Source organism: Necator americanus, chromosome IV (genome assembly GCF_031761385.1).
Source record: "Necator americanus strain Aroian chromosome IV, whole genome shotgun sequence".
NCBI classification, from domain to species: Eukaryota; Metazoa; Nematoda; class Chromadorea; order Rhabditida; family Ancylostomatidae; genus Necator; species Necator americanus.
Genome location: NC_087374.1, coordinates 37,412,137 through 37,439,190, shown reverse-complemented (window position 1 = coordinate 37,439,190; position 27,054 = coordinate 37,412,137). Strand labels below are relative to the sequence as shown.

The window sequence follows — 27,054 nt, the reverse complement described above, 5'->3', positions numbered from 1 at the left end:
TTCATATCTTGAATCGCTAATATGCGCGAACATTAAAAATGAAAGAAAATGAAATCATTCATTTATTTGTATTTCCTTTATTGAAAACTGTACTTACCGTTAATGCAACGTCAAACTGACTGATCATTTTGCCTTAGCATTCATTATTCAAGCATTTTGACATATAGTGCAATCCTTAAAAAGATTAGACTTGGAAAAATGCTGGTGAATGCATTTGTGTGCTCTTCGATGTTTTCTCTGACCTCGATCCTTTCCCCGGAGGAAGAATCTTCCGTGAATTGCAAAGATTCTTAAGTTTTCAAATTTTGTTACAAAAATATATTACTCACTAGGCTGTGCGGTTACTGTAGATTTACCAAGTCTTAGCATATGAATCCTCCTTAGGCTTCTTAAGCTGTCTAAGCGATCTGCAATAATCTCATCTGAGCTGGATCTTTTCTGCAGGTGCTCTAACTGATTGTAAGGATCACTCAACTAGATTTTTATGGTTTATTCAATCACTGAAGAAGGGGAGCTTAGTCTCAGTGGTATAAAGCCGTCCAAAACGGCTTGACACACACTCTAACAAATACGGAAGCAGTTATTCATTACCGTCCATGAGGTGTCAACTACTTGTAGATATGAGTTTCCTCTACTTGTCGTTCTCCCTTGTTCTCGTACAGGTCATCGCAAACTCGACAAGGAGCGATAACATAGTAAGATTTGAGAGAAACGTTAAAATTCAGTGAATTTCTTTTGTGCAGACGTTAATAGAAGACATAATTTCAGGTTCTTATTGGGCATATCGGAGCGATTGGCGCTCTGCCAAATTATGAGAAGGTTCTAGAGCTCTCCAGAAAAGAGTTGTTAGAGGATGGAACTCTTGGAAAAGATTTTGACATTGAGTGAGTTTGAAAGCGTTCAACTTGAAAGAATTCCGAAATTATTTCAGTAAAAATATAATATACGTGGCCTCTCCCATACCTTAGTGCCATCACAGGATTTCCGTACAAAAATGTAAAATTAACGTTTCTTTTTGGGATTCTTCTTCCATTCTCATTCATTTTCTCGCTTCTCTCGCATATTTCGGTATTTTTTCGTTTATTCAGTTTTGTGCTCTCACTCACTGTGCGCAAATTCATTCATTCTGCTCCCATTTTTATCCCCAGTCAAATCTTTGAATGTTCTTTTTTTTAATGCGCCGTTCATTCTCTCGTAGCAAATGGCTTAATTTATGCTTATCAGCTGAATCTGAACGTACCGTACGTAATCAGAGGATGTGATTTGCTGACTTATCATTGCTATTATCATTATTACTCTCGTTTTAGTTATGTGAAGTTGACATTGTACAGGAATTATCGTAAATACACAATTAACATAGAAGATAATTTGAAAAAAAAAAGATGAAGGAACTCTTGTTATCGTGATAAAAGTTATTTTTGACCTTTAACCTGCGAATGCCATTACGCCTTCAACAACTCTGCTTCATTAGCACAAAACTATCCATTTTTTCAAATCAGCGTCACTTCAAGGAAATAATTATCGCCTCTTTTTCTTTTACCTGTAAAAGCTAATATAAAAGAATCTACATATTAAAAATCTAATTCCAAAATCATCATAAAAAATCGACATTAAAAAAATCTAAAATCAAAAAAAATCTACATTTAAGCAATTTCAGGAGAAATTGCTGCAAAGAAAGCAATAAAATTAATGCTGTCATTTTTCCTCACTTTTCCGGATTACTTTTTCGATTTCATACAGTTCTCACAGTTCCGTCTGATGTGAGCTAAAATGGAATTGAAGATTCCTAGTGATTTACTTGCAAACTCTGCCAGTAGATGTAATCAACTGTTAAATTTGAATGTGAGTGTAAAACGATAATTTCAGAATAATCTCACGAAACGGCTGCGGTGACGCTTTAGAAGGAGTGGCAGCGGCGGCTGATCTCTATCACGTGGAACATGTGACCACATTTTTGGGACCATACTGTACCGAAGGTTGGTGATTCATCGGATCTATTTTCATTTTCTTCAAGGATACTCAGACGAATATTGTAATTCTTACACATGAATGAGCAATTGGCTTTGAAGTAATCGAGATTTTTGTGTCGTAACCTGCTGAACTGTCAGTTGGTCCGTCTGCTTGGTGGACTAATCCAATTCACCTATAAAATTGAAAATGAAATGAATAAAATGAAAAATGGTGTAGCCGGGTCAACGCGACATGAAGCTCGGAGCAGCTTCGTAAGCGCGTCCGCTCGAAACGGTGCCGAGGACCGTAGCGGATCGGATCGAAAGAGGGCCCTTGCTAACACCGCTCACCGCTACAGGCCGCGATGATCCCATTTCAATCCCAACCGTCATCCTTCTGTAGCAATGTAACAAGTCGTTTTAGCCTCTGTATTGAGTAACGCTGGTACTGTATGTAGGTTTCATTTCTGTGCTGTAAAAGAGGAAGATGTCCTCTAGTCACAAATGACAATGGTGAAGGCAAGGAGGAACACTCTGTTGCTGCTTCTTGTTCTTGGGGTTGAGCCTCCTCCATTATTCCTTTTATGAACGCAAGAATAATCCACGTGAGTAACTGGTGTAGAACTCAGCAAGTACATCTCATGATTTCGTGGAAGTCAGATTCTTGAGCTGGGCAAATCCTGACAGAAACACTCCTGAGGTGTGCAAAACGCTTCAACACCCAAAACCACCTCCACATCGTTGTGAAGTGGGAATTCCTGAATACTATTCTTTGTTCTTACATATACAGTAAGTGCCATTTGATTCCAAGAAATCAGATTGACTGAGAAATCACACTTAAAACTTTGATCTGTTGAAGAATTCAGGGATTTTTGACGGCACTGGAAGTTGGGGGAGACTGAGTGGCATGTAAATTTGGCACCTATTTTATGAATTTTTGAAGAAGTTCATGTCCCTGAGAAGAACGGAGGGTTGGATTCGATTTTTTAATAGGAACTTTAGAAGACGGTTTTTACACTTTTTGTTTCAAATGCTAATCGCTGTTCTTTTAAAATTCGGAATCACTCCTAGTCTTCGTTCTTCTGGATACTTTCCTTACAGTTTTGAATGAAAAAAGAAGCATAATATAGTCGCAAAGATCACAAGGTTTACATTTGTTTTGATTTTGGCTTCTTTTCTAACCTCCCACCTAGAGAAGCTTATAAAGGATTAGTAAAAAACCAAAATGCCTTGAAAATCTCTCAGACAGATTCTCATTATATAAGTGCTTTCGTTGTTGCATAAGCTGCCAGCTATCCACATGTTATCCGAACGATAGGGATGTGGGTGGAAGAACGGATGAAAATCCTTGATTTCGACAAGAAAGCCCAAAATTATTCATTTCGACCGAACATAGACGGATTGTTGAAGACAGGGTCCGGGGTGTTTTTAGGATCCAATTTTAAGCTTTCTCTTTATCTTTGCTAAGGATGCTTCAGTTAATAAAGTGATAACCAGAGAAAGTTTAGTTATCAGCCGATCAATTTTTCAAAGTTATGGTCCATTAAAACTTTTATTTTTCCTTTACCCAACCCCACAGGCAAGGGTCTCATTATACAGTATTTGTGCTTGCAAGGTCTACTGCTTTGAATCGCTCCTCACAAAGCCCTTCGTACCCTGGTATCGATAAATTGGGACCTAACTTGTCAGGAAAGATGAAAACGCAGACGTATTACATCGATTAACTCCTGGGGTCATCTTTCCGTTAATAAACTTCGCACCTTTTGAAATGAATTCGATCGTGGTTCCGGAAAGAACTGATCAACGTGACATAGATGCGATAGTCGCACCCGATGCTCCGACCCCCTTCACTTTTGGTTGGTTGGCAAAGGGACCTCCCCCCCCCCCCTCCCTTTTCGGTTGGCGAAGGAACCCCCTTCACTTTTGGACGATTGGCGAAGGGATCCTCATCACTTTAGCCTCGCCCCATGAGCTATACCCCCTTCACGTGTGGAGGGTCTGTCTCTTCCCTGTCGCACCTATGTTCAGAAAGAGGCTTACTCTTAATTTCATTGAGGATAGGTTTTAAAATAAAAGGAAGTTTGTGTCTTTTAGAGATGATTGCTGTGGCCACAATGGCAAACTATTGGAATATACCTATTATTGCTTATATGGCTACAGCCAACTCGCTGTCAGACAAGAAGGTGAGCATGGTTAAGAAAAGTGGTTACGAGCGAAAAAGACACAATAATATTGTGATTCATTTTTCCTTGTTTTTGTCAGTATGAATTCGGCCTCTTTTTATCTATACCAGATACGTTTAAGACCTGTGTTAAAAGCAAATACTAAATCACGGTATAGGAGTTGACCATCATCACCAACAAAATCGCCACTCAAATTCATTGTATCAGGCTCTGTATGCAATGGACTTTGACAGATCTAGGGCAGGGTATCACAAAACTGACGTAGTTGGAAATCCTGCAGGAAAGTATAGAGTTCGGGGTGTGGATCACGAATATGAACGTGGAGCCGCTAAATTCTTTAAATGACCTCAAAAAACGACGTGAGACCCGGCATTCGTTCCTACGAAGTGAGTTGGAACGCGTCACTCTTGTGCACGCGCTGCATCCACGAGCAAGCGGTCGAGATCGATGAGGTCTCCTCAGGAGCCTATTCAAGTAAAACCAGTGAACACGCTGCTGACAAAAGCGAACCAAGTACAAGGATGACGCGTTCCAAAGTACCTCGTAGGAACAAACGCGGTTCTTTCGCCGTTTTTAAAGGGCGATTGAGGGAAATTGAGCGGAAACACGCCGCTATTCGTTATCTACTTTCGTTTTGAACTATATGTTCCTAGGTTTCCTAACTACGTCAGTTTTTGCGTTAGAAAAGAACGAAGAGGATGAAGAGTGTGATGTGTGCGCCAATCACTGCTTAGGCCACCTTTGATCACATCTTTGTTTGCGAAGTTGTTCAATTAATGTTTTTTAGATCTACAAAACACTGGTCCGTACTTCTTTGAGAACCATGAACACTATTGCTGAGTCAACAGCTGCTTTTGTTAAACACTATAAATGGAGGAAGGTGAGATTTTTGGAAATGTCATTAGTATTGCTAGTTTGAATCGGGAGGAAGAAGTAACAGGTTAAGCGGAAAGAAATGCAACAAAAAATCTAAAAACCTTGTAGTTTCAAGAAGAAGAGTTATGGTATCTCGGCTTCAGTCAACAACCAAGTGACGTCGATCCACGAACGAGACCTACGAGACCTACGAGCTGTAATCTTCTGCGAGTGGTAACAAAGGTGCAACGCAAACACGGCACCCACTATTCTCAGGAATTACATTAAAGGACACTATCGTATACCGCTAGGCAGCCAACAACTGGTTGGATCGTTTTGGTGCCGGAGATACATATGTGCCACGACGAAAAAGTGCTCTTCTGACGAATTTCTGGTGTTGTTCAGTGTTGGTGAGAGTTGTGATTATACTCGCGGCTAATAGCAGGATCATAACGTTCACCTACATCGGGCAGGACTACAGAAATTGGCCAAAGGGGTAGGAGAAAAGTCCTGGAGGAGCTCAACTTTGCATGATATTGCGAGCTCGATGCGTCGCGCAGATCATCCGGAAAAATTTGATGAATTTCTACTGGTACTAGTTCCACATTCCTCCGATCTCGCGCGCTTCGACGACCACCTCTTTCGAGCCATGAGCTGCTTTCTGCAAAGGAAAACTTTCGCCAGCTGCAATGACCTGCTCGAAAAAAAACTCTCACCGACTTCTTCGTCTTGCAACACCTCGAGCTGTTGAAGATACGGATCGAAAAGTGTTCCTACAGAGAGAAGAAGGCCATAGATAATAACATTGATTACATTATAGTTTGAAGAAGACAAATATGTATTAAGAACAAATTGAGTAAGATGATAACATGGAATAAATGAAAAGTCAAGTTGTTTTAGTACAAGACTTTTTGCTCGACCTAATTTTTGATGGTTAGCAATAATGGTTGTAAGTGTAGGTAAATAATGTGATAATTCCATATATTACTAAAATTGTGTCTATACAATGCATATTCAGGTAACATTGGTATCAAACATTGGTGCTTCCGCTTACGAAAAAATTATGGCCTTCGAGCCAGTGTTGAAGCGGCGTGGAATCACAGTCACGAAGAAGATACTATTTGAAGAGTCTGTTAGCGTTCAGGATATGCTTAACGGTGGTCAAATGGAAGAAATCACTTCAAATTCCAGGAGTAAGTAGAGTTTCACCAGTTAGCGAATAGTTGAAATCATATTCTGGATAGATTACTGATATTTACTTGATGAATACAAAAACTGGATTAGTTTTTTCTAACTGAAAAGGAGTGATGATGTGTAACGCGATAGGCATGGATTTTATAAAAATTACTCTTTGCCGAATGTGTTCAACTAAGCGACAGCGGCAAACTGCTTTCTGGATGCGTGTTCTTTCTCTCCTGAGCTCCTCTATTCGCTTCGTTTCCGTCCAATCGGACGCGCTTAGCGGCAGTTCGGTTAGAGAAATTTTGCGTTGTTCGAGTATGACTATACAGAACAAAGAATAAATGGAAAAACAAGAAAAAAAAAACAGAAAAATTTAGATATTGTTATGCGCTTCACATTGATTACATAGCATTGAGAGAGTTTCTGAGCGGAATCCATACCTCTACCTTCCCATCCATGATATTCTCATTTATTTCTTGCTTGTTCAGGGTTTTGAGAAATACAAATGAAAATGAATGATTAGTGTTATCAAATGATATTTCCTTTTATAATAATTTGTGAATATCGCATTCCGGTTGTTTTCCAACATTTACATTTCAGTCGTTATCGTGATGTTCTCATCGGCACAAGACTTGACAGCGATGTTTCGGGAGGCAACAGTTAAGTACGGGCTATCGGAGACGGAATATGTTTTCATCTTTCCATGGCTGCAGGAGGGAGCCAACGGAGCCTCCCCGTTTGTTGGAAGTGACAGTTCCATTCTGGAGAAGGTCAAAAAGACCTATACGAATTGCGTCTTGGTGAGTTCTGTGTCATTCTAAAAAAAAGGATACGAAAAAAACTTTCATACGAAGAACGTAAATGCAGCAAAAATTAATCGCCATCGATAAGTCGTAATAGGTTCGAAAGTCCTCATAAAAAACACAGAGTGAGAAGTACTTATTAGTCTGGACTTCGTCTAGAACGAACGAAGAGATTTGAGTCTGTTAGTGTCCACTTCCTTCGTTTTTCAAAATGGGAAAGCGTAAAAAAATGCATTTCACCAAATACTGTAGTTCAGACCAGAGAAATTCGTATTTTACATAAAAATTACTTTCTTTTCTACAATATTACGCAGAAGGCTATGAAAACTATGCTACAAATGGCGCCAGGGATGTAACTGTATCGTACTGTCACTTGTTCAGCACCGCTAAAACGATGTTTATTGATCCACAAACAATAAAAACAGCAACGGATCGCTCTTATCTGCCTCCCAGAAATGCAGACTCTAATGAAATGTGAAGAAAAAAAGCATATTTAGAAAATCTGATAGTCACACATGTTAGGTATGTTTATATCCCTGATCAGACCTCAAAAACTTACCTGCACCTCAATCAAACGAAATGATAGTGAGTTATGGAAAAGCTGACGTTTTTTGAAACTTGAGCTTCTAATCGTCTCCCTCTTCCCTTTCGTTTGTTTTGCCAACAATCAGTTGCGAAGTTTGTGCGATTATCGGAGCTTCACGGGAATATTTTCTCTGATCTTTTTTGCACAGAAAAAAGTTATGTTCAGAAAAAACGATAAGAAGTACTTTAGATCGACGACACTAACGGATTTGATGACCGCATGATAACACCGTTTGTGGAACGTCTACGTACAATCGGACTTGACGAGAAGGATATAGATCTGGTATTTTTTTTACATCTTGCGTGTAATGGCTAAAATTCTTTCTTTAAAAAATGTGTTAAAAATAGAAATCTTCTTGAAAATTTTCCTCATAGCCATATTTGGAGTGAGTTACAACTGAGTTTCTTTGAGGTCCTTCAAATCATGAAGCGGTAATAAACTTGTAGAATTTTTTTTTTGTTGGAGGCACCGTATTAGTAATTTTTAGTGTTATTTTAAAGTCCTAGAAAAAATTGTTTAACAACAAAAAGGGGTGAGGATGTAACTAAGAAATTGGAAAGGTTCGACAAGACATTCAGGAGTACATCCTTACATCTTCCGCAGCAAGATCATAGTTTGCTATACCCGATTTCTTGTTTGTTGCTTTTGTTGTGTGTATCTGTCCTAATTGTGGTATTCATAATAGAGAATGGTCGTTCAGAGCAATATTTACGCATATATTGCGCTTTTTGACGCCTACAAAATGTTTGGCACCGCTGGTCGTCGTATTCTCAAAGAAACTGGGAAGATATCTTCTGTTATTGATGGCAAGAAGATGTGGAATACGATGAGGAGAATGACAGTTCCAGGTATAGATACTCAACTCGTTAACTAGGAAGATTATCGAGGAAGCACTTCCAGGTATGGTTTCTGATGCTGGTGTCGGGAGTGGAACTGTAATGTTAGACGATCTTGCTGAACGAGTCCCCTATTACTCCGCCTTCTTTGTTGATGGAAATAGAAACCAGGTGCTGTTATCAAAATTTCTGTCATTGCGCTACGAGATTCTACTGCAAATTATTCGTGAAATTATTGCACAATACATTATGGTGCACTCACCGAGAGACTATGGTTTGGAGGTAATGCTGGCAACATTACGGATGGTTATTCGAGAGGGTGCGACACCTCCGTTGCTAATCATCCACCTTTTCTCTTTGATGCACACAGACCGGTGCAGCTTCAAAGCAGTCCCCTAAGAAGGAACTCAATCCTGCTTTAATTTTTTCCCGTACTATTGATCTTCTATTTCTATATACTATATTCGTCAACCTTATATAGTATCTTCCCCTGTATCTATTCCTCTAGTCCCGCACATTTTCGAATTCCGGAACTGCTTTCCACGGCTTGACCTCACATTTTTTATCCATGTTTTTTCGCCCGCTGATTCAAATGGAGGCAGCCAAACCAAATGTTTTCTTTGCCCATAATGTTGTTGTTTCTCCGCACCGCATGTGACGAGAGAGAAGTGAATTTCCTGCATGTAACAGGTACCACTATGCAGCTTCGCCTGTGGCCCAGTAGCAATTTTGAGAAAGGCAAGATTTTCAAAAGTGTTCAACATGCACCAACTACTTTTTCTTAGGTTGACGGAGTATCTAGAAAGTCAATAAATCACTATGGATCTTCCTGAAATCATCAAAATATTTTTGAAAGCTAAGATGAGGCCTTGTCTCCCGAAACTCCTAAACAAATACGTCAGTGTCTAGTCACACGAGTCGCAGACGCCATGCTGCGGTGGTTCGTGTGTTACCGCAGAGAGGCGATTAAGGAAGACCCTAAAGTCGAAAATGATTCAGCACGAATGACCACATGCGTACTGTATTGAAAAGCAATTTTGACTGAAGCGGTAGAAGCGGAAAAGAGAATCCACTATGGTCGAGTAACTTCATAGGACCAGTAGGAACGTCGTAGGGCAAGAAAGACTGCGCTTTGGAACTCGACGGGGACTAAAACTGCATCGACTTTATATAATTCATATACGAGTTTTATTCTGATCTCTTCGGCAGCCATGTCCACCGTCTGAACCAAGGGGAATATGTCTCTATATAACCCCTTTACAAGAGTGATCTTTAAAAAGAGGGTTTTGATAATGATTCAGCACGAATGACTTCATGCATACTGTTTTGCAACTCATCATCAGAATGTCGCGGGCGTACAAGAGACCGACATGAAGAACTTTTTCCGCCGACATGAGGAGCTTCTGACTCTGCTGAGACGGAAGCGGTCATAGAAGCTTAGGACAACCACGACTCAGTACATAATAGTATTTTGAGAATTGTGTAACGAGAACCAGAACTTCATTCGACAACAAAGGAAAGTGTTCGGCAGGGCGATTGATAGGGATTGGGTAGGTGTGAAAATTGGCACCGAGCAGTTTTAGTTTCTTCATTTCGTTTAAGACGTTGTTCTCACTCTTACTTCATCTGCAGAAAGTGATGTTTATAAAAAAATAGAGGGATTTCTATTAACCCACTCACGAAGACATCTGAAGTACCAGCTATTCATCACCTGGAAACTTCGCAAGCCGGCAAAGAATGCGATCTTATCAAACAAATCTTTATAACATCGAAAATTAGGCATTCATGTGTAGATTTTGTGAATGCAAGAAATAAAATGAACGAACATACTTGTTATTGTAATTGTTCTTGTATTGTTTGTTAGTGGTCATCATGTTCTAGGTAACTCCGTTTGCGAATATGGCTCCTATGATGATTGCGAACTGCGATGGGCTGAAAACAGGCACTGGATGCTTCGAAATAGTAAGTTTCCAGAGAATTAACCGTTGCTTCTTACTAATATTATTAAATTTAAATATTAAATTTGAATAGAGAGCAAGAAGAATAGTTGTGATCAGCTACCTACAGAAGCCTGAGTGAAATCCTTGAGGTGATACTCTAGAATGAGTAGAAGCTATGCTAACTAGCTATACTATGTATCTATGGATTTTTCAACTAAATAATGAAAAATTAGCTAGAAAGAAGGGAGAAGGCCTTCAATCGTCTTGAAAAAAGGCGTGGGAAACAACGTTTGTTCCTACGAAATACGTGAGAACGCTCCACTCTTGTGCACGCGGCCGCATCCACGAGCGAGCGTTCGACGGTAGCTGTGAACGTCTCCTCACAGCTACCCTCGACCGCTCGCTCCTCCCCAGCCTATTCGAATAAAACCAATGGGAAGCCTGCTGGGGAAATTGGCGCGTGCACGAGAATGGCACGTTCTTACGTACTTCGTACTAACTGAGAAGGTTCCCACGCTGTTTTTTTAGAGGGGATTGAGTGGGGCCACGTCCGTACTCATAATCTACACTCTAAACTCTACGTTTTTCCACAGAAATCCCGATATCGTCATTTTCATGGTCTGCTGCCTTCCACTTCGCGTGGAACGCAGTCGTTCACGGCCTTAGTTTAACGGTTTTCTTCCGTCTCAACTAAATCGGGGACCTTCATCAAGCTGATGAAGAGACGCAACGGACTTTTGTGCTCTCGCGATACTTCGATGAGTTTTGAAACAGTATATTGGTATATTCACTTCGTTCCAGAACTCTTCGAGGTATCGCGATGCATTGTTCATGGTGTAGTTCATTTACTTTGATCGTTTTCAACTTGGACATACAGATCCATGTAAACTTCCTCCGAAGCGTTATCTCGCGTGAAAAGTTGGTCAACAAGTAAAAAAGCGCCCCTTTCTGGCAAATCTGGCAGCGAGGGACGCTAAATTTCAAATAATGCCTTGCTTTTTCCAGTGAGGAGTGGAAAGGTTTAACAAACATGTATACATTTTTGCATCTGCATCATTGAACCGTGGATTCTTGACCATCATCATTGAACTGTGGATTTTTGACCAATTCTAGAATGTCACCGAAGTGCTGTCATCGTTCTGGCCGTCAACTGATGGACAGTTTCCAGTAGATGAACCTGTATGTGGATTCAGGTACTGAGGGACGCTTTTGAAAGACTTTACTCTCTTTAGTAAGAAAGAAATTAAGAGGTAACAAATATTTTTGTAGGGGCGAGAAATGCGACTATACATTGATTATTGTTGGAATTTCGGCAACAGTCTGTGTTATCCTTGCTGCAATAGGAGCGTGGTGTCTTCGTAGATATTGGTATGAATTTTTTATCTGGAACACTTTTTTTTACCAAAAAATATGGTTGTTTGTTGTTTGAATGAGCAAACTTACTACGCTAAGTATAGTTGTACTGCAATATTGAGCACTGATTTACCTCATCATTTCATGTCAGGCACCAAATTTTAAAGGCACCACCCCACGAATCTGGGGAGGTACGGGTTTCAGGGTTTGGGTACTGCCTATAGGGGCGTAAATTGTGGTAAGGGGGTGATTCCAAACATCTCTCCATGTAGCAGTATAGACGGACACCCCAGAACGTTGTTTCTTACGACGTCCTCTATTGCAGCGCGCCACCCTTGCGTCCTCCCGTCTGCGATTCGTCGAAAACCATTTCGGACGAGACGCAGGAGGGGCGGTGTGCAACGCACTGCGCACTGCAACAGAAGCCGTCGTAAGAAACAGCGTTCCAGGGTCGTCCATTTACACTGATGCAGGGATGAACGGAATCATCCTCTTCCTCATAATCTACGACCCCGTAAAGGCATTTACCGGAACCCTTACCACCCCATATTTGTGGGATGATGCCTTTAAATAATCTCTGCTTCACATACTTTTGCTGCAGAATGATTCTGATCTGTAAATTGTAGTACGGTTACGACACCCACTCTATCGTTATGTCTCTTCTTTAAATAAACTCCACCTTACGTCTTTCTTTGCTATCTTGGCACCCCTTGAAAGAGTCGTAGGCTTGTACCCTAATGTCCTTTGGGTTCAGATAGTTTGTTTCTGCTCCAGATCTCGAATTAGGAAAGAGAATGTAATGGTATCGGAAAGTTACCGAAAAACAATCATTCTTTTCTTTCCTTTTTTCTTTTTTTCATGTCTTTCTTTCTCTTCTTCTTCTTTCTAATTAGTGGAGTGGTTTAATGTGTACTGTAAATAAAAAATTAATTTTATCTTCTGTCAATAGAAAGAGCAAGGAGAGCTGATGTTTAAAGGCAGCACATCATCTGTTTCCAATGTGGTGAAAAAATCGCTAGGAAAAACTAGAGATGAGGTTGTAGATTGTGGTATCCACGGTGGTTCCCCTCATTTCTCTCCAATTGTTCTGAAAAACGGCGAGAAGATGTTTTTTCCATGATGATTTCAGTTATAACGCTCCCATCGTTGTGCACACCCCGCGTCCATTTGCGAGCGGTCGAGGATTGATGAGGTTTTCTCACCGGTCCATTCAAGTGAAACCGATGAGTAGACTCATGTGATCGGAACATGTATTAGGGTGTTCGGAAAGTATCTGCAGAAAATTTCGCAGTAGCGCAGATTTTTTTAGACGTTCTGGAAGTTCCCGTTTTAAATATATTGTATTATACAAGGACACTACCGCTTGTGTACACATAACGTATCTGGCTCCCTCTTCCTTGCTTATTTCATCCTGTAACGGCCGAACATTCCACCCATATTCGACACATACTCCTTCACGAGTTCGAATCTGGCCACCCCGCTGCTGAAGCCCATCGAAACTTAAGTCGAGTATTCGGCACTGAAGCCCCTTCTGAGCGGTCTGTGCGCGCCTGGTTCCAGCGCTTCTAAGCCGGAAACAAGAAACTCGAAGATGAGCCTCGCTCTGGTCGAGCGACTGCGACGAACTGAAGAATCTGGCGGAGCACCATCCATATGAAGGTGTGCGGTATTTTGCTGCCGGTCTTGGCTATTCGCTGTCCACCGTGAGCAATGGACTGCGATCTCTCGGAATGGTGAAACAGCTCGGTCAGTGGCTCTCACATGCAGCGACGGCAACCGGCAAAGACGACAGGACATCTGCACTCAGCTGCTCTCCAGAAGCCGCAAATTCGACTGGCTGGACACCATTGTCACTGGAGATGAAAAATGGATCCTCTACGTCAACCCCACCCCGAAAAGTGCGTGGTGCGCTGGCGATGAAATACCGGATCTTTTCGTGAAAGGTGGAATCCATGAGAAGAAGGTCATGCTGAGCGTCTGGTGGGTAGTTTATGGAATCTACCGTTTCGAATTGCTGCCGGGCAACGCGGCAGTTACTGCCGATGTCTATTGCGCTCAACTGCAAAGACTGGCCGACAAGATCCGCAAGGAGCACCCGAAGAAGACTTCCCAGAAAATTCTGGAGCACGGATGGGAAGTTCTACCGCATCCACCATACAGCTCGGACCTGGCCCCGAGCGACTATCACCTCTTCCGATCGCTTCAGCATCACCTGGAAGAGAAGCGCTACGATGATCGTGACCACCTCGAAAATGACCCTCGAGCTTTCTTCGCCTCCAAGACGTGGAGTTCTACGCCAAAGGAATCAGTGATCCTGTGAGACATTGGCAGAAGGTTGTCGATGTTGATGGAGATTATTTCGTCGAATAATAAAATGTTATTAAAAAGTTGCGTTGTTTTGAAATTTTGCCGTATTTCAGCAGATACTTCCCGGACACCCTAATACATAGATGAGCGTTCTAACGTACATCGTAGGAACTAGAGCGGTTCCAAAGCCGTTTTTTTATGAGGACTAGGAAGAAATGAGCGCAACCACTTCAGATCCAGCAATCTACAACCTCATCTCTAGCTTTTGTCGCGGTTTCCACGTAAAATTCTTGATATGCTCCCTCTAAGATAAAATTTGAGATCTGGCTATTGAAATGATTGAGAGAAACATCTATTAATATATATATATATATATATATATATATATATATATATATATATATATATATATATATATGTATATATATATATATACGGTGTAGATATATGTAGATATATAATCTATTCCAGTGAATCCAAATCGCTTGATAGCATGCCTTGGAGGATATTTAGAGATGATATGCAGCTCGTTGACGAGGAACAAGCGAAGTCTATGGTAAGTAACACTAGACAAAGACTGAGGAAGACGCAAAACTGTCGAGATTGTATGAATTTGTAGATAAAATAGCTCTCACTTAAAAATCTTAATGATGTTATTATTAGAAAACAAGTGCTAATTGAATTGAAGTTTTTTTTTTTTGAAACGTTTTTTGAAAAATGGGTTTAAAGTGAACTACAAATGCACAGATTCAGTAGGTTATGCGTAGTGATATTTTTCATTTATTTTATTTTATTTTTTTTATTATTTTCAGCTTTCATTGAACTCACAAAAAACGAAACTGTCAAGCTCGAACGCGATTGCCCTTAAGCATCATGCTATCATCGGTGTGAACACACATGCTACATACCACATGTACGAACAGAGAAGACCGATCAAATTCGCTAGGGCAGATCTTATCCTACTCATGAGGGTATGTCTTTGATTTTGAAAACGGACTTTACCCAGTTGGAAAATACGAAAGGGACGATTATGTCTACACACGCTGTTCCGGTCTCTCAGTGCTATTCTATCCCTCATTTCCTCCATACTCGGTCTGGTTTTGTCCAAAACAACGAACGCTACAATGAATACTTGTGTTGTATGCACTCAAATCACGGTTTCTCTGATCTTGCTGGGATATCATCGTTCCGCCTTGAGGAGTTGCTGATCACATGGGGATCCATGAAGCTTACGGACTTGGGTCTTCTCCTCCGGAAGGTTATTTTGGTTAGAAGCATTTTATCACTAAATTGGCGTTGCTATTTTCTCTCAACGAGCAGATAAAGACAGCGGTGTAGTTTCGAATATTATGCTCAATTTCAATTTAAATCCCGCTGGTAATCCAGAAGATGTTCGGAGCGGTCTTTGGGATTCCTAGGGCGTCAACGATTGTACAGGTCGGGCATCTTCGGCTGTTTAGATGAGTTATGGTACTTGGACTTCGCATTTTGTTGGACGACGAGGTTTCCCGCGTTCTATTTTGTAACAAATTGCATCGGTAGAGAGATGGGATCACACAGAGCTGTTTCTCACGCTTTTTTAAAAGTTAGTTTGGGAAGAGATCGTGATCGCACTCAAAACGAACCACGTTGCTTCTCACATCTATTAATGGAGAGATTTGAACATTTCAACATTTCAAACTCGTAAACGCTCATTGGTTTTTTCTTCAAAACAGAACCCCCACTACGTTTTCTGACGGGGACATATACCAGATAGTTTTTGTTTACATAAACTTTAAACTTTCCATAGCATTGACAATTAAGTTATTGATTGATCCACAAGCTTGGATTCACCAATAAGTGCTTGCTTATGAATACCAAACGGAACGTAACTCAGATAATTTTAGGAATAATTTAAGAGTAAGCTTCGGCAATAGTTTCCATTCCAGCCGTTTATTTTCGCTTCGGAAGGACTAGTGGGAATAACATGCAGATCATATATTCCAGATCAAGCAAGCTGTACATGACAATCTCAACCCTTTCCTGGGGATGGCATTCAATGAGAAGGCAGAAATGTTGCTTTTTTGGAAGTTCTGCTCTAGAGGAACACTTCAAGTGAGCTGTTCTTCTTTTGTTTTTGGATGTACAGAAGATTATGGATCGAGCTGATTTTGTCAAACACGAGCTCAATGAAAACAACAAGACCTTCCTTTGAGTTTCTGTTCTTTTTAGGATATTATCTACAACGATAATTTTGTGTTGGATGAAAAATTCCACGGAGCGTTCCTGAGAGACATCACACTTGTACGTTTATTGTGGTTGTAACCGACTGGGTGCTGGTTACTGTATTTTCTAATGTCTACCTTCAGGGTCTGGAGTATCTGCATTTATCGAATATCGGGTTCCATGGTAGCCTCACCACGTGGAGTACCCTTATAGACCGTAACTGGCTAGTCAAACTGACGGATTACGGTAGTTTAAAATCACTGGACTTAGTAGTTGAGGACTTATTCTGAACAGCATAAAACATTGTTTAAGGAATCTCGGACGCCGTGAGGAGATGGGTGAAGCATGGTAGTATCAACGAAGAAACGGTGAACGATGGAGGAGAAAAGACGGAAGCTACGCAAAAAACAGGTTAGATCCACACATTTTTTTATTCTAAGCCGAAAGAGTCAAAGAAAAACGGAAGTGAGCAAATAATGCCTTCATTGACTGTGGCAATTTTCCGGAAACAGATGGTCGTAGAGAAAGCTCTTGCGTGAAATGCGAGTGGCAACGATCGTTCTAGGATCACAGGTTCAAAAACATTCCCCAGTAAAGTAACAAAAGACCACAATCTGCGCTACGAGGCACCTCTTTACATCCGTATTAATGGTATATTCCAAGCTACATTTCCACTGGGATTCAAAAAAAAATTTAGTCCCGAACCTCACTTACTAATGGAAAAGACAAAACACTAAAAATTTCCACGATTTTTACTTTTCACCTCAAAATGAGGTAAAAGTTCCCAACGAGACACCAAAAATCACTACTGGAGAAAAGAACCATGAGACAGAAACATGAAGTAAGGAGAACACTATCTTTTTTTTTTACAAAAGTATTGTTCTTTTTTTTTCTAATCTTTTTTTTTGTATTGGAAATTTGCCTTATTTTTCAACGTCACAAAGATATTGCGTTTTTACTCTCATTTTACACTACCTGCGTTCGTTAGTTGTGTACTTTTAGCCATCCTTTATGTTGCTCCGGAAATACGGCTTTCAAATGAGAAGAACAAGAACCGACGTTTAGACCAAGCATGGATTGGACAGGTGAGTTCGACAGAAATCTCCTAAAGGATTTTTTAGAATTTTTTCAAGAGATTGTTTTTGCAGACTCTTGAGAAGAGACGATCTGCAGATATTTACGCATTTGGAGTGGTGATGTACGAGATACTCTTCAGGAATTTTCCTTTTAGCGATAAAACTGATTTAAATGGTAAGTCGAAGGCTACAAGAAACACTTCTAAGTGAACTGTCAGAAAAAAAAGGTTCAAAAAGTTGGTGGGAGTGTGCTATGAATTCATTTGTGGCAACAGTTGTTTAAATTTGTTGCTCAAAAAACAAAAAAAAAAGATGAAAAATTACTATAATTATGTACATTGTTCTATCCGGAGAGTTTTAACTCTTGAAAAATTATCTGAATTTTACAGTGGACATTTGAATAAGTTGTTTAATTTTAGTCGATAATACAGTAGCGCAGCTAAAAATAAAGACTTCATTATTGAAATCGAAGCGGAGGAAAAGACCGAACAGCAGTAGAACATGTACCTGATCTCTCCTGATCAGGTGCATGTTGTGCCGCTGATCAGGAGAGATCAGGTGCATGTTCTGGAAGGAGAATGAGGATCTCTTCGTGGTCTAAAATTATGGTTCCGCAAGTTCAGCTTACTTAAATATAATATGTGTGTTCAGAGATGTCCACGAAAGCTATGGAAGGAGAGAAGATTTGTCGTCCACAAGTTCAGAAGGACAAACAGTTGCATCCTGATCTCCAGGCTCTTCTTCAGGTACTAACTGAAGGAACGTTCCAAAAAAAAAGAAACTGATTTGTGGAAACTTCAGGATTGTTGGCACGATTCACCAGATGCGCGACCCACTATTCGTCGAGTGAGATTGTCCACGGAATCGATACTGAAAACGTATGTAATACTATAAATGATGTTTATAGAGATTTTTGAAAGAAGTGAACTACAAGAACGCTAAAAGTTGGGACTTGTGAATGTGAAATCAAAAAGGAAGCGCTTTGAGGACTGCACTGTTAGCTAGCTAACTGCTAGCTGTTCAAAACTTCATTAAAGGCATCACCCCACGAATCTGGGATGGTGCGGGTTTCAGGTGGTTTTATGCTTGTACGGATTAGATTATGGAGAGAAGGGTGATTCCGTCCATTTCTTCCTAATTGCCGTAAAAAACGGCCCGGAAGATACGGCTTCGCGAATTCCGGCGCGCCATTTTCTACGAGTTCGATTGGAGCGCGCCAGCTTGTGCGCTGGTCCCATCTTCCGGCCCGTTTTTTACGTCAACTAAGAAGAAATGGACGGAATCACCATCCTCTCCATAATCTACGACTTCGTATAGGCATAACTCACCTGAAACCAGCACCACCCCAGATTCATGGGGTGATGCCTCTAAAGGCAGGATATCACGAATCTGACGTGGTGAGGGAATTCTGGGGAAAAACTAGAGATGGAGTTGTATAATAGATTGCGGTTCCGAATGGTCCCGCTCACCTCTTTCTAATCGTCGTAGAAAAAAGGCGTGGAAGACACTTGCAACATTTCACCCTTGCGCAGCCGCATCCTGACAACAGGTAATTGAGGTAGCATGTATAAGGCGGCTCGTTCTAACGTGCCACGTAGGAGCAAATGCTGTTACCAAAAGCAAATTTTTTACGATGATTAGGGAAGGTGAACGGAACCAACCCGGATCCTGCAATCTCTAGCTTTCCCCCGCACTTCAGATTCGTGGTATGCTGCCTTTGAACAACTAAACCAAAGTTCAGAAGTTCAGAATGAAAGTAGAATTGGGATGCCAGAAAGAGAATGGAATGATAAGAAGGACAGAGATATAATAAAGAATAAATTTCCGCCCAGAGAAAGTCATGATGCGAATTACTAATAGAATGAAACATCTCATTCTTTCTTATCAAAAAAAAAAGAAAATAGACAGTGGTTAAATGACCAGAAAAAAGTGTTAAAGTTATACCAACCGTTCAAAACCATCAAAATAACTTTAACATACTTCTTTGACGTTGTAAAGTTGACCACATTATTTCTAAGTGATCTTTTTTTTTAGAAAAGGAAGTCTTGTCGACTCTATGACTCGAATGATGGAGGAATATGCAAATAATCTGGAAAAACTTGTCAGCGAAAGAACGGGAATGTTAGAGCAAGCGACAGTACGAGCCGACAAGCTACTCTCTCAACTTCTACCAAAGTAACTACTCTTTTAACGAGACAACGTTGCCCTTTGACTTTGATTTTTTCAACTAAATGTTCGAATTTATACTACCTTAGTCTACTTTACTTAATATTTAATAAAATCACTTCGAATACAATTGAAATTCTGCTGCGCACTAATCTTAAACGTAGCACCTACGGGAACTCCTATCGGCGAAATTCTACTATTTTTTCCTCGCAAACCTCAGAATTTCTAAATGCGCAGTAGAAGAAGATTCGAGAATGGCAAATATTTAAAGTTTTAACAGACTAAAGTTCACTCATTTGTTTATTGTTTACCTTCGTACATGCTTCTACAACAGCTTTACAGTTGCGTCTCACCTCACTGCAGGTCACCACGCTGTTACTGCAGCTCAGATCAAAACTGGATGTACTTTCCCTTCAAAGCTTTTTTTTCACGATTTTTTTTTCACGACTTAGCAGCATTTTAATTTATCTTTCTCCTGTATTCTCTACAGAATGCTCAAGAATAACGTTTCATGCTGCGCATAGAGAAGCCTATCGGATTTAAAGGGCCAGGGAGAAGGTGATTTGAAAAAATCCCCGGATACTAATAAAAACCATTTTGTTGGAGGGTAGCCTATGATCTTCTCTATCACTTATGCACCACACAAAAATGTGCGCAGGATTATCTCAGCACGACCCATAACAAGTTATGGAAACGGATTCGAAACCAGTGTCTTCACTTATTAATGCCTTTGGACATTTAGAGGATAAAGGATAAAGTTTCTGGCGTTAATCAATCCGCTTGGGATGCGCCCCCACGTTCACTTCAATTCAGAATCGTTTGAGGTTCACGAACGTGTAACTGGCCTCTACAGTGACTTGCGGCGGCTAGCCGATGTGTTAAGTCAGTGTTTTTATCCTCCCGGACAAGTCTGGTACCAATTTATCGAATCCGGAGGGATGAAAGGCTTGGTGAGCACCAGGGCAGATTCGAACCTCTGATCGATCGTGCAGGAAGCGGAATCTCTAACAGCTACACTACACCCGCCCTTCTGAACATTTAAAGCTAAAAAGTTTACGGTTATTAGGAACTGTTCCCTAGCATGAAATACTTCACTGGAAATTGCCAATCATTCAAAAATTTATCGGATATTATAGGTACGTGGCAAATGAGCTGAAGAATGGCCGTCCTGTCCCACCAAAATTGTACACATCAGCCACCGTATTCTTCTCTGACGTAGTGGGATTCACGACGCTTTGCAGTTCATCGAGCCCGATTGAGGTTAGTGATTTGACTTGGCTGTTATACAATGATGGGAGAGTGCAAGTTCAAAATATGTGGATACGTTCAGGTCGTCAACTTGCTAAATAGCGTCTACTCGGGATTTGATGAGATTATCAACAAACGTGATGGCTACAAGGTACGGAGACTTTCCTCTAGAAAACTTTCGCATCCAAACTAGTCGTTTTGAACGACGAACAGAGGTTATTCCGATAGTCTTGCATAGGATTTCACACAATTTTTATAATTTCATGGTCCATATCAACCAACAAAGTAATGTCAACCATAATCTGTTACGTATGTACAACGTCTCACTAGACTCAAATCCAGAAGTGCAGAACTCAGGCGGTTGCGAGTCAAATAAATGCAGAAGTCTCACTTTTCAGCTCTTTCTGACCCATTACCCGAAGTAAATGGTAGTTAGACGGTGCCAGGACAAGAGAATAAGTAGGATACGGTTGAACATCGCAACTAAGTTTGAGAATTTTCTGGCGAGTAAGCTTCATGACCTAACCCTCGTGGAAAAGCATATTCGAAGGAAAATTCTCGAACTTTGTTGGGAAGTTCTACCGCATCCTAATTCTTCTTTTGGCTTGACCTACAGGCATCACCCCACGAATCTGGGATGGTGGGGGATTCCGTCCATCTCTACCTAGTTCCCATTAAAAAAAATAGAAGATGCGGCGCTCGTACAAGGCTGGCGCGCTCCAATCGAACTCGTTGTGGAAAATAGCGCCCCGGAACGCTCGAAGCCGCATCTTCCGCGCCGTTTTTTACGGCAATTAGAAGAAATGGACGGAATCACCCTCTTTCCCACAATTTACGACCCTGTATAGGCATAAACCACCTGAAACCCACACCACCCCAGATTCGTGGGGTGATGCCTTTAACTACGACTTGTTTCGGGCGCTGAAGCTGTGTTCACGAGAGGAAAAATATTATGATTAAAAGAAACTGGAAAATGAGATTTTTGCGCTTTTTCGACTCGCAGCCCGCTTTAGTTTCTTACTTCCGGAAATGATGATCTAGTATAGTGTTGTATATACATGGTGGATCATGATAGTCATTATTATTTTATTGATGGCTACAGATAATAGAATTATAATTGTTCGAATAAAAGTGTGTATCTTGGTTCAGGACCTTCGGAGGAATCTAATAATTTTTGACTTTTGTTATCAACACGAATATGAAAAATTTAAAAAATAGGAGTACGTTGATTGTCATCAATTCAAGGTCATCTGTTATTTTTTAACTTTTTTTCTCGATTAGATTTTTTTTTACTTTCTGAACATTTTGAGTGTTAGTTCTCGAATTTGCATTTTTAAGAGCTCTCATAAGTTTTTCATTATAGCAAAAAGTAGAGAAAATAAGGCCTAGTCGCAAAGTCCACCTGTGCAGGTGGAAACAATCGGCGATGCCTACATGGTTGTGTCCGGTGTACCCGAAGAAAATGGTAGACGGCATATCTGCAATATTGCTGATATCTCCCTTGAGATCATGGAGGTAGGTCAAAGTGTGGACGACAATGTAGACACCCACATTACTGTGGACCTCGAATTTCAGTTCCTCGTCACTTACCGTATCCCACATCGGAAATCGGAGAGACTGGTCATCCGTGTCGGTTTTCATAGTGGATCAGTGGCTGCTGCTGTTGTTGGTCTGAACTCGCCGAGATATTGCCTTTTTGGAGATACAGTAAGCATTTGAAGACGTATTCCAGTGAAAACTCATGCTCAAAAAATTCGAAAAAAAAAACTCAAAAACTCACCAAACCGTAAAACACATAACACATGTTACGTTCAACCTATTTAAGGTGAACTTGGCATCACGGATGGAATCCACAGGAGAGCCAGGGAAAATCCAAATATCACAAGAATCGAAAGACCTTCTTGCAAATGATTATCCAGAATTCGTTACAGTCAAACGAGGAACCATGGAAGTAAAGGTAGGAGTTTTTCAGGGAAATATTAAAAGATTTCGAGCGTATGCTTCGAACCATTTTGTTTTCTATTTACAGGGTAAAGGAGAGCGCACCACATACTGGCTCCTAAGTAAGGATCGTAGCTGCTTCAATACGTAATTATCCGGGACACAATACAAGAGGCTTTAGTGATAAAATTTTCGTTCCTCATTGATTGGTGGAGGCCTAATCTGGCCCCAATTTTTCTGTAATTCGCAAAGGTGTGCTATAATCTGAATTTCATTTTTCAGTTGAGTGACACTTGTAGATTCAAAGTTCTATTTTTTTGTAATAAAGTCCTGAAAATCAGGATGTTATAGTCATTCTCTAGTCTTTTTGCAATTGACTTAGTTTGTAATTGCAATTGGTTCAGTAAAGCTGATTTCCAGCTGCAAACCGATTTGAGCTGTTGTTGATTCCAGCTGAAAATAAACGGTTTCTAGAAATATGTCATGAATTTGTTTAAATATTGACAAATACGATTTTTTTTTCGAACCCTACTTCCTCATACATAAAATCCTAACCGATGTAATTATGGTTTTCCCAGGCCTACACACAGACCTGAACTGTTATGTTCGGACACAACTGCACCAGCCACGTCCCATTTCCAAGGAGCAGGTGAGCCCGGATAGAAATTCTTATCCATTTCTAGATCCAGATCACTTTTGAATCAAAAGAAAATCTCATCGGAAGAGACAATTGTGAAATAAAATCTTTTTTTGCTCTTGAAAAGAAAATGCACTTGAAAAGCGGAGAATGATCACAACTTACGGGCGTTCTTTAGAAGTTCGGAGCCAAAGATAATGTAGTTGTTAATTTTTTCCGGCTGTTTTATAAAATTATCTCCTTCTCAGTGGAATTAACTGTGACTATACACAATATTATACGGAGCGCATTCATTGAAAAATCTGTTATTTATTAGTCATCGTTTCAACGATGTATCGTTGCAAAAATAGTGCACAAATCCTGCGGTTTTTATCAAGTATATGTGTTGCAAAGCGATTTCAATCATAAAGGTGCATAAAAAACAATCCTTGGAATTCGTTCCCAATTTTTTCCTGACCTCTTATTTTTCTATTCAAAACTTTGAAATTAGCGAAGGGTTACAATTTGTCTTCCAGAATATCCAGATAGTTCTGATAGTTCACTTTCACTCGTTGAGAAACAACGTATTACCGTGGGTTGTTATCCCAGGAAAACTATGCCAGAGGAAAAATTTGAATGAGAGAAATGACACACAAGTGTCCAGGGTTCGAAACAATTAGCCTGCTTACTAGTTTCTCAACTGTAAACAACTTCTCATCTGCGAAAAGGGTTAAAGAATGTCTTTAGTGGCTCGTTCGTTGGCTCGTTGGCTTTAGTGTCCTTTGGATAGTTGCTTCGGTAATTCTTTTATCTTGATTTTCTAGGTATCTGTGATTTTTTTAGCACATATTCTTCGTGCATCTTGAATCTCAGCCTGTGAACGATTCTTCTCATCGAAGTCTGCGGGTTCTCGTGGAAAGAGCGCGCCGTGTTACTGCAACCTCTTTCAAATTCCTTCCTGATTTTGCCTGAGGAGGTCACAGAAGTATGTATTTCTGGACCAGATCAAGCATTCTCGGTTTCAAGCTGCTTGTAGCGTTCAATGGATCTATAGAGGACATTTTGACGTATATTTACAGGGCGCTGATGAGTCTCGGAAGCCAAAAAGTCCTGGCAGTCCTGAAGTCAAATGAAAGAAAATCGGTGGCAGAGGCGCTTTAGCATACCAACACCAGGATTGACACACCAGTGACTTTATCATTTTAAAACAAAATGAATCTCGGTGAATTTGCGTAGGCGGCTTTACGGCGTTCTGGCGCACTATTTTCTACAAGGAGTTCGACTGGAGCGCGCCAGCATTGTGCACGCGCCGCATCTTCCTGGGCATTTTTTGCGTTAATTAAGAAGAAATGGACGGAATCACACCCCTCTCCATAACCTACTATCCCGTGTACGAATACTCCACCTGAAATCCGTACCACCTCAGATTCGTGGGGTGATTCCTTCAATTATATACAGGACATAATCTAAGTAGGAAGAGGCACGAAGCCAAGTGTTCTTCACTTGTAAATTTCAGAAATTGTTGTTTATAATGGAGAAATAGAAATTTGGAGATACTCTAAAAGCTCCAGTGATAAATTCCGCGTAGAGAGACCGTCAAAGGTTCTGCAGTCTGCATGATCACGCATCAGAAGTTCGAATCCGCCCTAGTGCTCACCAAACCTTTCATCCCCCCGGGGTCGATAAATTGGTACCATATTTTTTTGGGAGGATAAAAAACACTGACTTGACATATCGGCCAGCCACTGCAAGTCATTGTATGCGTCAGTTACACGTTCGCAGACCTCAAACGATTCCGAATTGAAGTGAAAGTGAGGGCGCATCCCAAGAGGATTGAATAACCCCAGACACTTTATCCTTTTATAATCCACTCCGAGTTGAGCATAAAGGTTCACAAACTTAACCTTAGTTTATATAAGATCACATTTTGCGCAATTCCTCGCAACATCTTGAGACTTCAACTTCTCATTGAAAATACTCTTACTCATATGTGCATTACTACATACATTATTGGTATTATTTCCGGAGAGCAGGGTGTCTTCTCGGAAAAAGTATAGAAGTAATATCCAACGGTTATCGCGCTAATCAAGTCAAAGCTACTCATTTTTTTTGAATTTTTCGAGAAATTTATAATAACATTGACGTAATCCATGCAATTAAGGCATATCTATTACGTTTCCTTTCCCAACCATTATATGTTGAAATTCCTAGCAACAGAAAGCACTAGAGTTAGGGTAATTCCATAGGTTTTAAAACAAACCCTACTGCTTCTGTTCTCACTGTGTTTCAAAGACTACATGCCAACCAATTTGCTTCCGCACTATTTATCGGTGGAAAGAATTTCCACAAAGTGCTCAGTACTACATCATAAGAATGTCGCAATCCCTTAGCGTCGACGCATTGTTCCGTCTTCGAAGAAGATTCCGCCATCGAGAGCGCAATACTTCGGACAGATACCACGTTCGCCACTTGGTCCTGGTGCTCCGGGCATTCCTGGTGCTCCAGGATTTCCAGGAGGACCAGGCAATCCAGGAGATCCAGGAGGTCCTTTTGGTCCAGGAATTCCTAAAGTCACAGTCTCAGTCAACAGTTTCGCTGGAAATGTGGATAAGAAAAGCAATTAACGATTATTTCTTACCCGCTCCTCTTGCTGCACCGGCCATGCCATCGGGTCCTTTCGGACCAGCTGGTCCAGGCGGTCCTGGAGGGCCTGGTGGACCAGCTTCTCTAGCCCCTAGTGCCGACTCTCCGGGTGCTCCTGGAGCGCCGGGAGCGCCTGGATTTCCAGGTGGACCTGGTGGTCCCTTCGGCCCAGGAGGACCTGGCGCACCAGCTCCTCGTCCAGCGCCAGCCATACCGGGTGGCCCTGGAGGTCCAGGAGGACCCGGAGGGCCTGCTTGTCCGGGCGGTCCGCCAGCACATGGTGGGCACGGTGGAGGTACAACCGGTACACAAGGTTTTTGAGGTGGACGACCGGGTGCACCTGGCATTCCCGGTGCGCCCGGAGTACCGGGACGGCCAGGTCTTCCCGGTGCTCCTGCTGGTCCTGCTGGTCCGGGCGCACAGCAATCGTCGCAAATTCCTGCTTGTCTAGTAGTTCTGTTAGAGGAGGGGATGCTTTTCACGTGGGTCACCTCGCCCCAAATACTCTTAGCAGATCCCTGTAAAGAAAGAAGTGAGGATCAAAAATACGATTGTTTATTGTTTTAATCTTATTACCTTGCAATAGTGAATTTCTGTTCTCATGGATCTTTTCACATGGTGGATGTAGTTGTACACCATGGGCAGAGTAATGCAGATGGAGACTACTGCTATCACCGAAAAGGTGACAGCAGAGTAGGCGACAAAACGATATGCAGCCAGACGATGCTTGTCAGCTGCCTCCATTTTGCGAGGTAGTGATACCTCCCGTACTCGGCTTATATATCCTTGTACGATTACAACACCGCCCCCTTTCATTTGTTATTTTGCACTTTCTGAGGAAAAATGCAGTCGACGATCATAATTTTATTCGTGGAGAGATTGTGCAGCGATTATTTTTCGCAATTCCTCGAAAAAGAAGCGTGTCACAATTTGCAGTTCTGCAGACTCTCAGCACGTTATAACAGAAGTGTTCCTGAATGAACAATTCCTTGAGTCTGCATCTCTCTCGTTGATTTGTTCTCTACTTTATGTTTTAAAAAAAGCTAATCTTATTGGAACTAGTGTCGTTTTAACGTAATTAATGTCATAAAACGAGTAAAAATACTGGAACCTGCGATTTGCAGTGGAACATTACCGGCGTTGGTGTATTTCTAGGAATATGAGT

General features: G+C 41.0%; 2 protein-coding genes across 4 annotated transcripts; one reads left to right on the top strand and one right to left on the bottom strand.

Annotated features, from left to right (window-relative positions):
* Positions 1-596: 596 nt before the first annotated feature.
* Positions 597-22,781, top strand: RB195_003903 (uncharacterized protein; the record flags this gene model as incomplete). 3 transcript variants are annotated; one of them, XM_064201771.1, is made up of 31 exons in its annotated part: positions 597-695; positions 769-884; positions 1,867-1,976; positions 4,044-4,132; positions 4,920-5,012; positions 6,006-6,180; positions 6,770-6,969; positions 7,748-7,840; positions 8,259-8,406; positions 8,459-8,565; positions 10,276-10,356; positions 11,448-11,527; positions 11,604-11,702; positions 13,347-14,003; positions 14,466-14,550; positions 14,807-14,965; positions 15,981-16,088; positions 16,206-16,277; positions 16,343-16,445; positions 16,512-16,610; positions 17,202-17,284; positions 17,348-17,450; positions 17,927-18,021; positions 18,077-18,153; positions 19,310-19,450; positions 20,578-20,701; positions 20,772-20,840; positions 22,100-22,204; positions 22,265-22,396; positions 22,515-22,646; positions 22,719-22,781. In XM_064201771.1, the coding sequence occupies 31 exons, from the start codon at positions 597-599 to the stop codon at positions 22,779-22,781; spliced, it is 3,897 nt and encodes a 1,298-aa protein (XP_064057652.1). The 3 variants fall into 3 exon arrangements, with proteins under 3 accessions (XP_064057652.1, XP_064057654.1, XP_064057653.1); XM_064201773.1 differs by lacking the exon at positions 13,347-14,003 and adding an exon at positions 22,053-22,058 and having other exon boundaries at positions 621-695; XM_064201772.1 differs by lacking the exon at positions 13,347-14,003 and having other exon boundaries at positions 621-695.
* Positions 22,782-25,632: 2,851 nt separating this feature from the next.
* On the bottom strand, positions 25,633-26,633 carry RB195_003902 (uncharacterized protein; the record flags this gene model as incomplete). Its single annotated transcript, XM_064201770.1, has 3 exons — positions 25,633-25,811; positions 25,885-26,407; positions 26,466-26,633. The coding sequence occupies 3 exons, from the start codon at positions 26,631-26,633 to the stop codon at positions 25,633-25,635; spliced, it is 870 nt and encodes a 289-aa protein (XP_064057651.1).
* Positions 26,634-27,054: the final 421 nt, after the last annotated feature.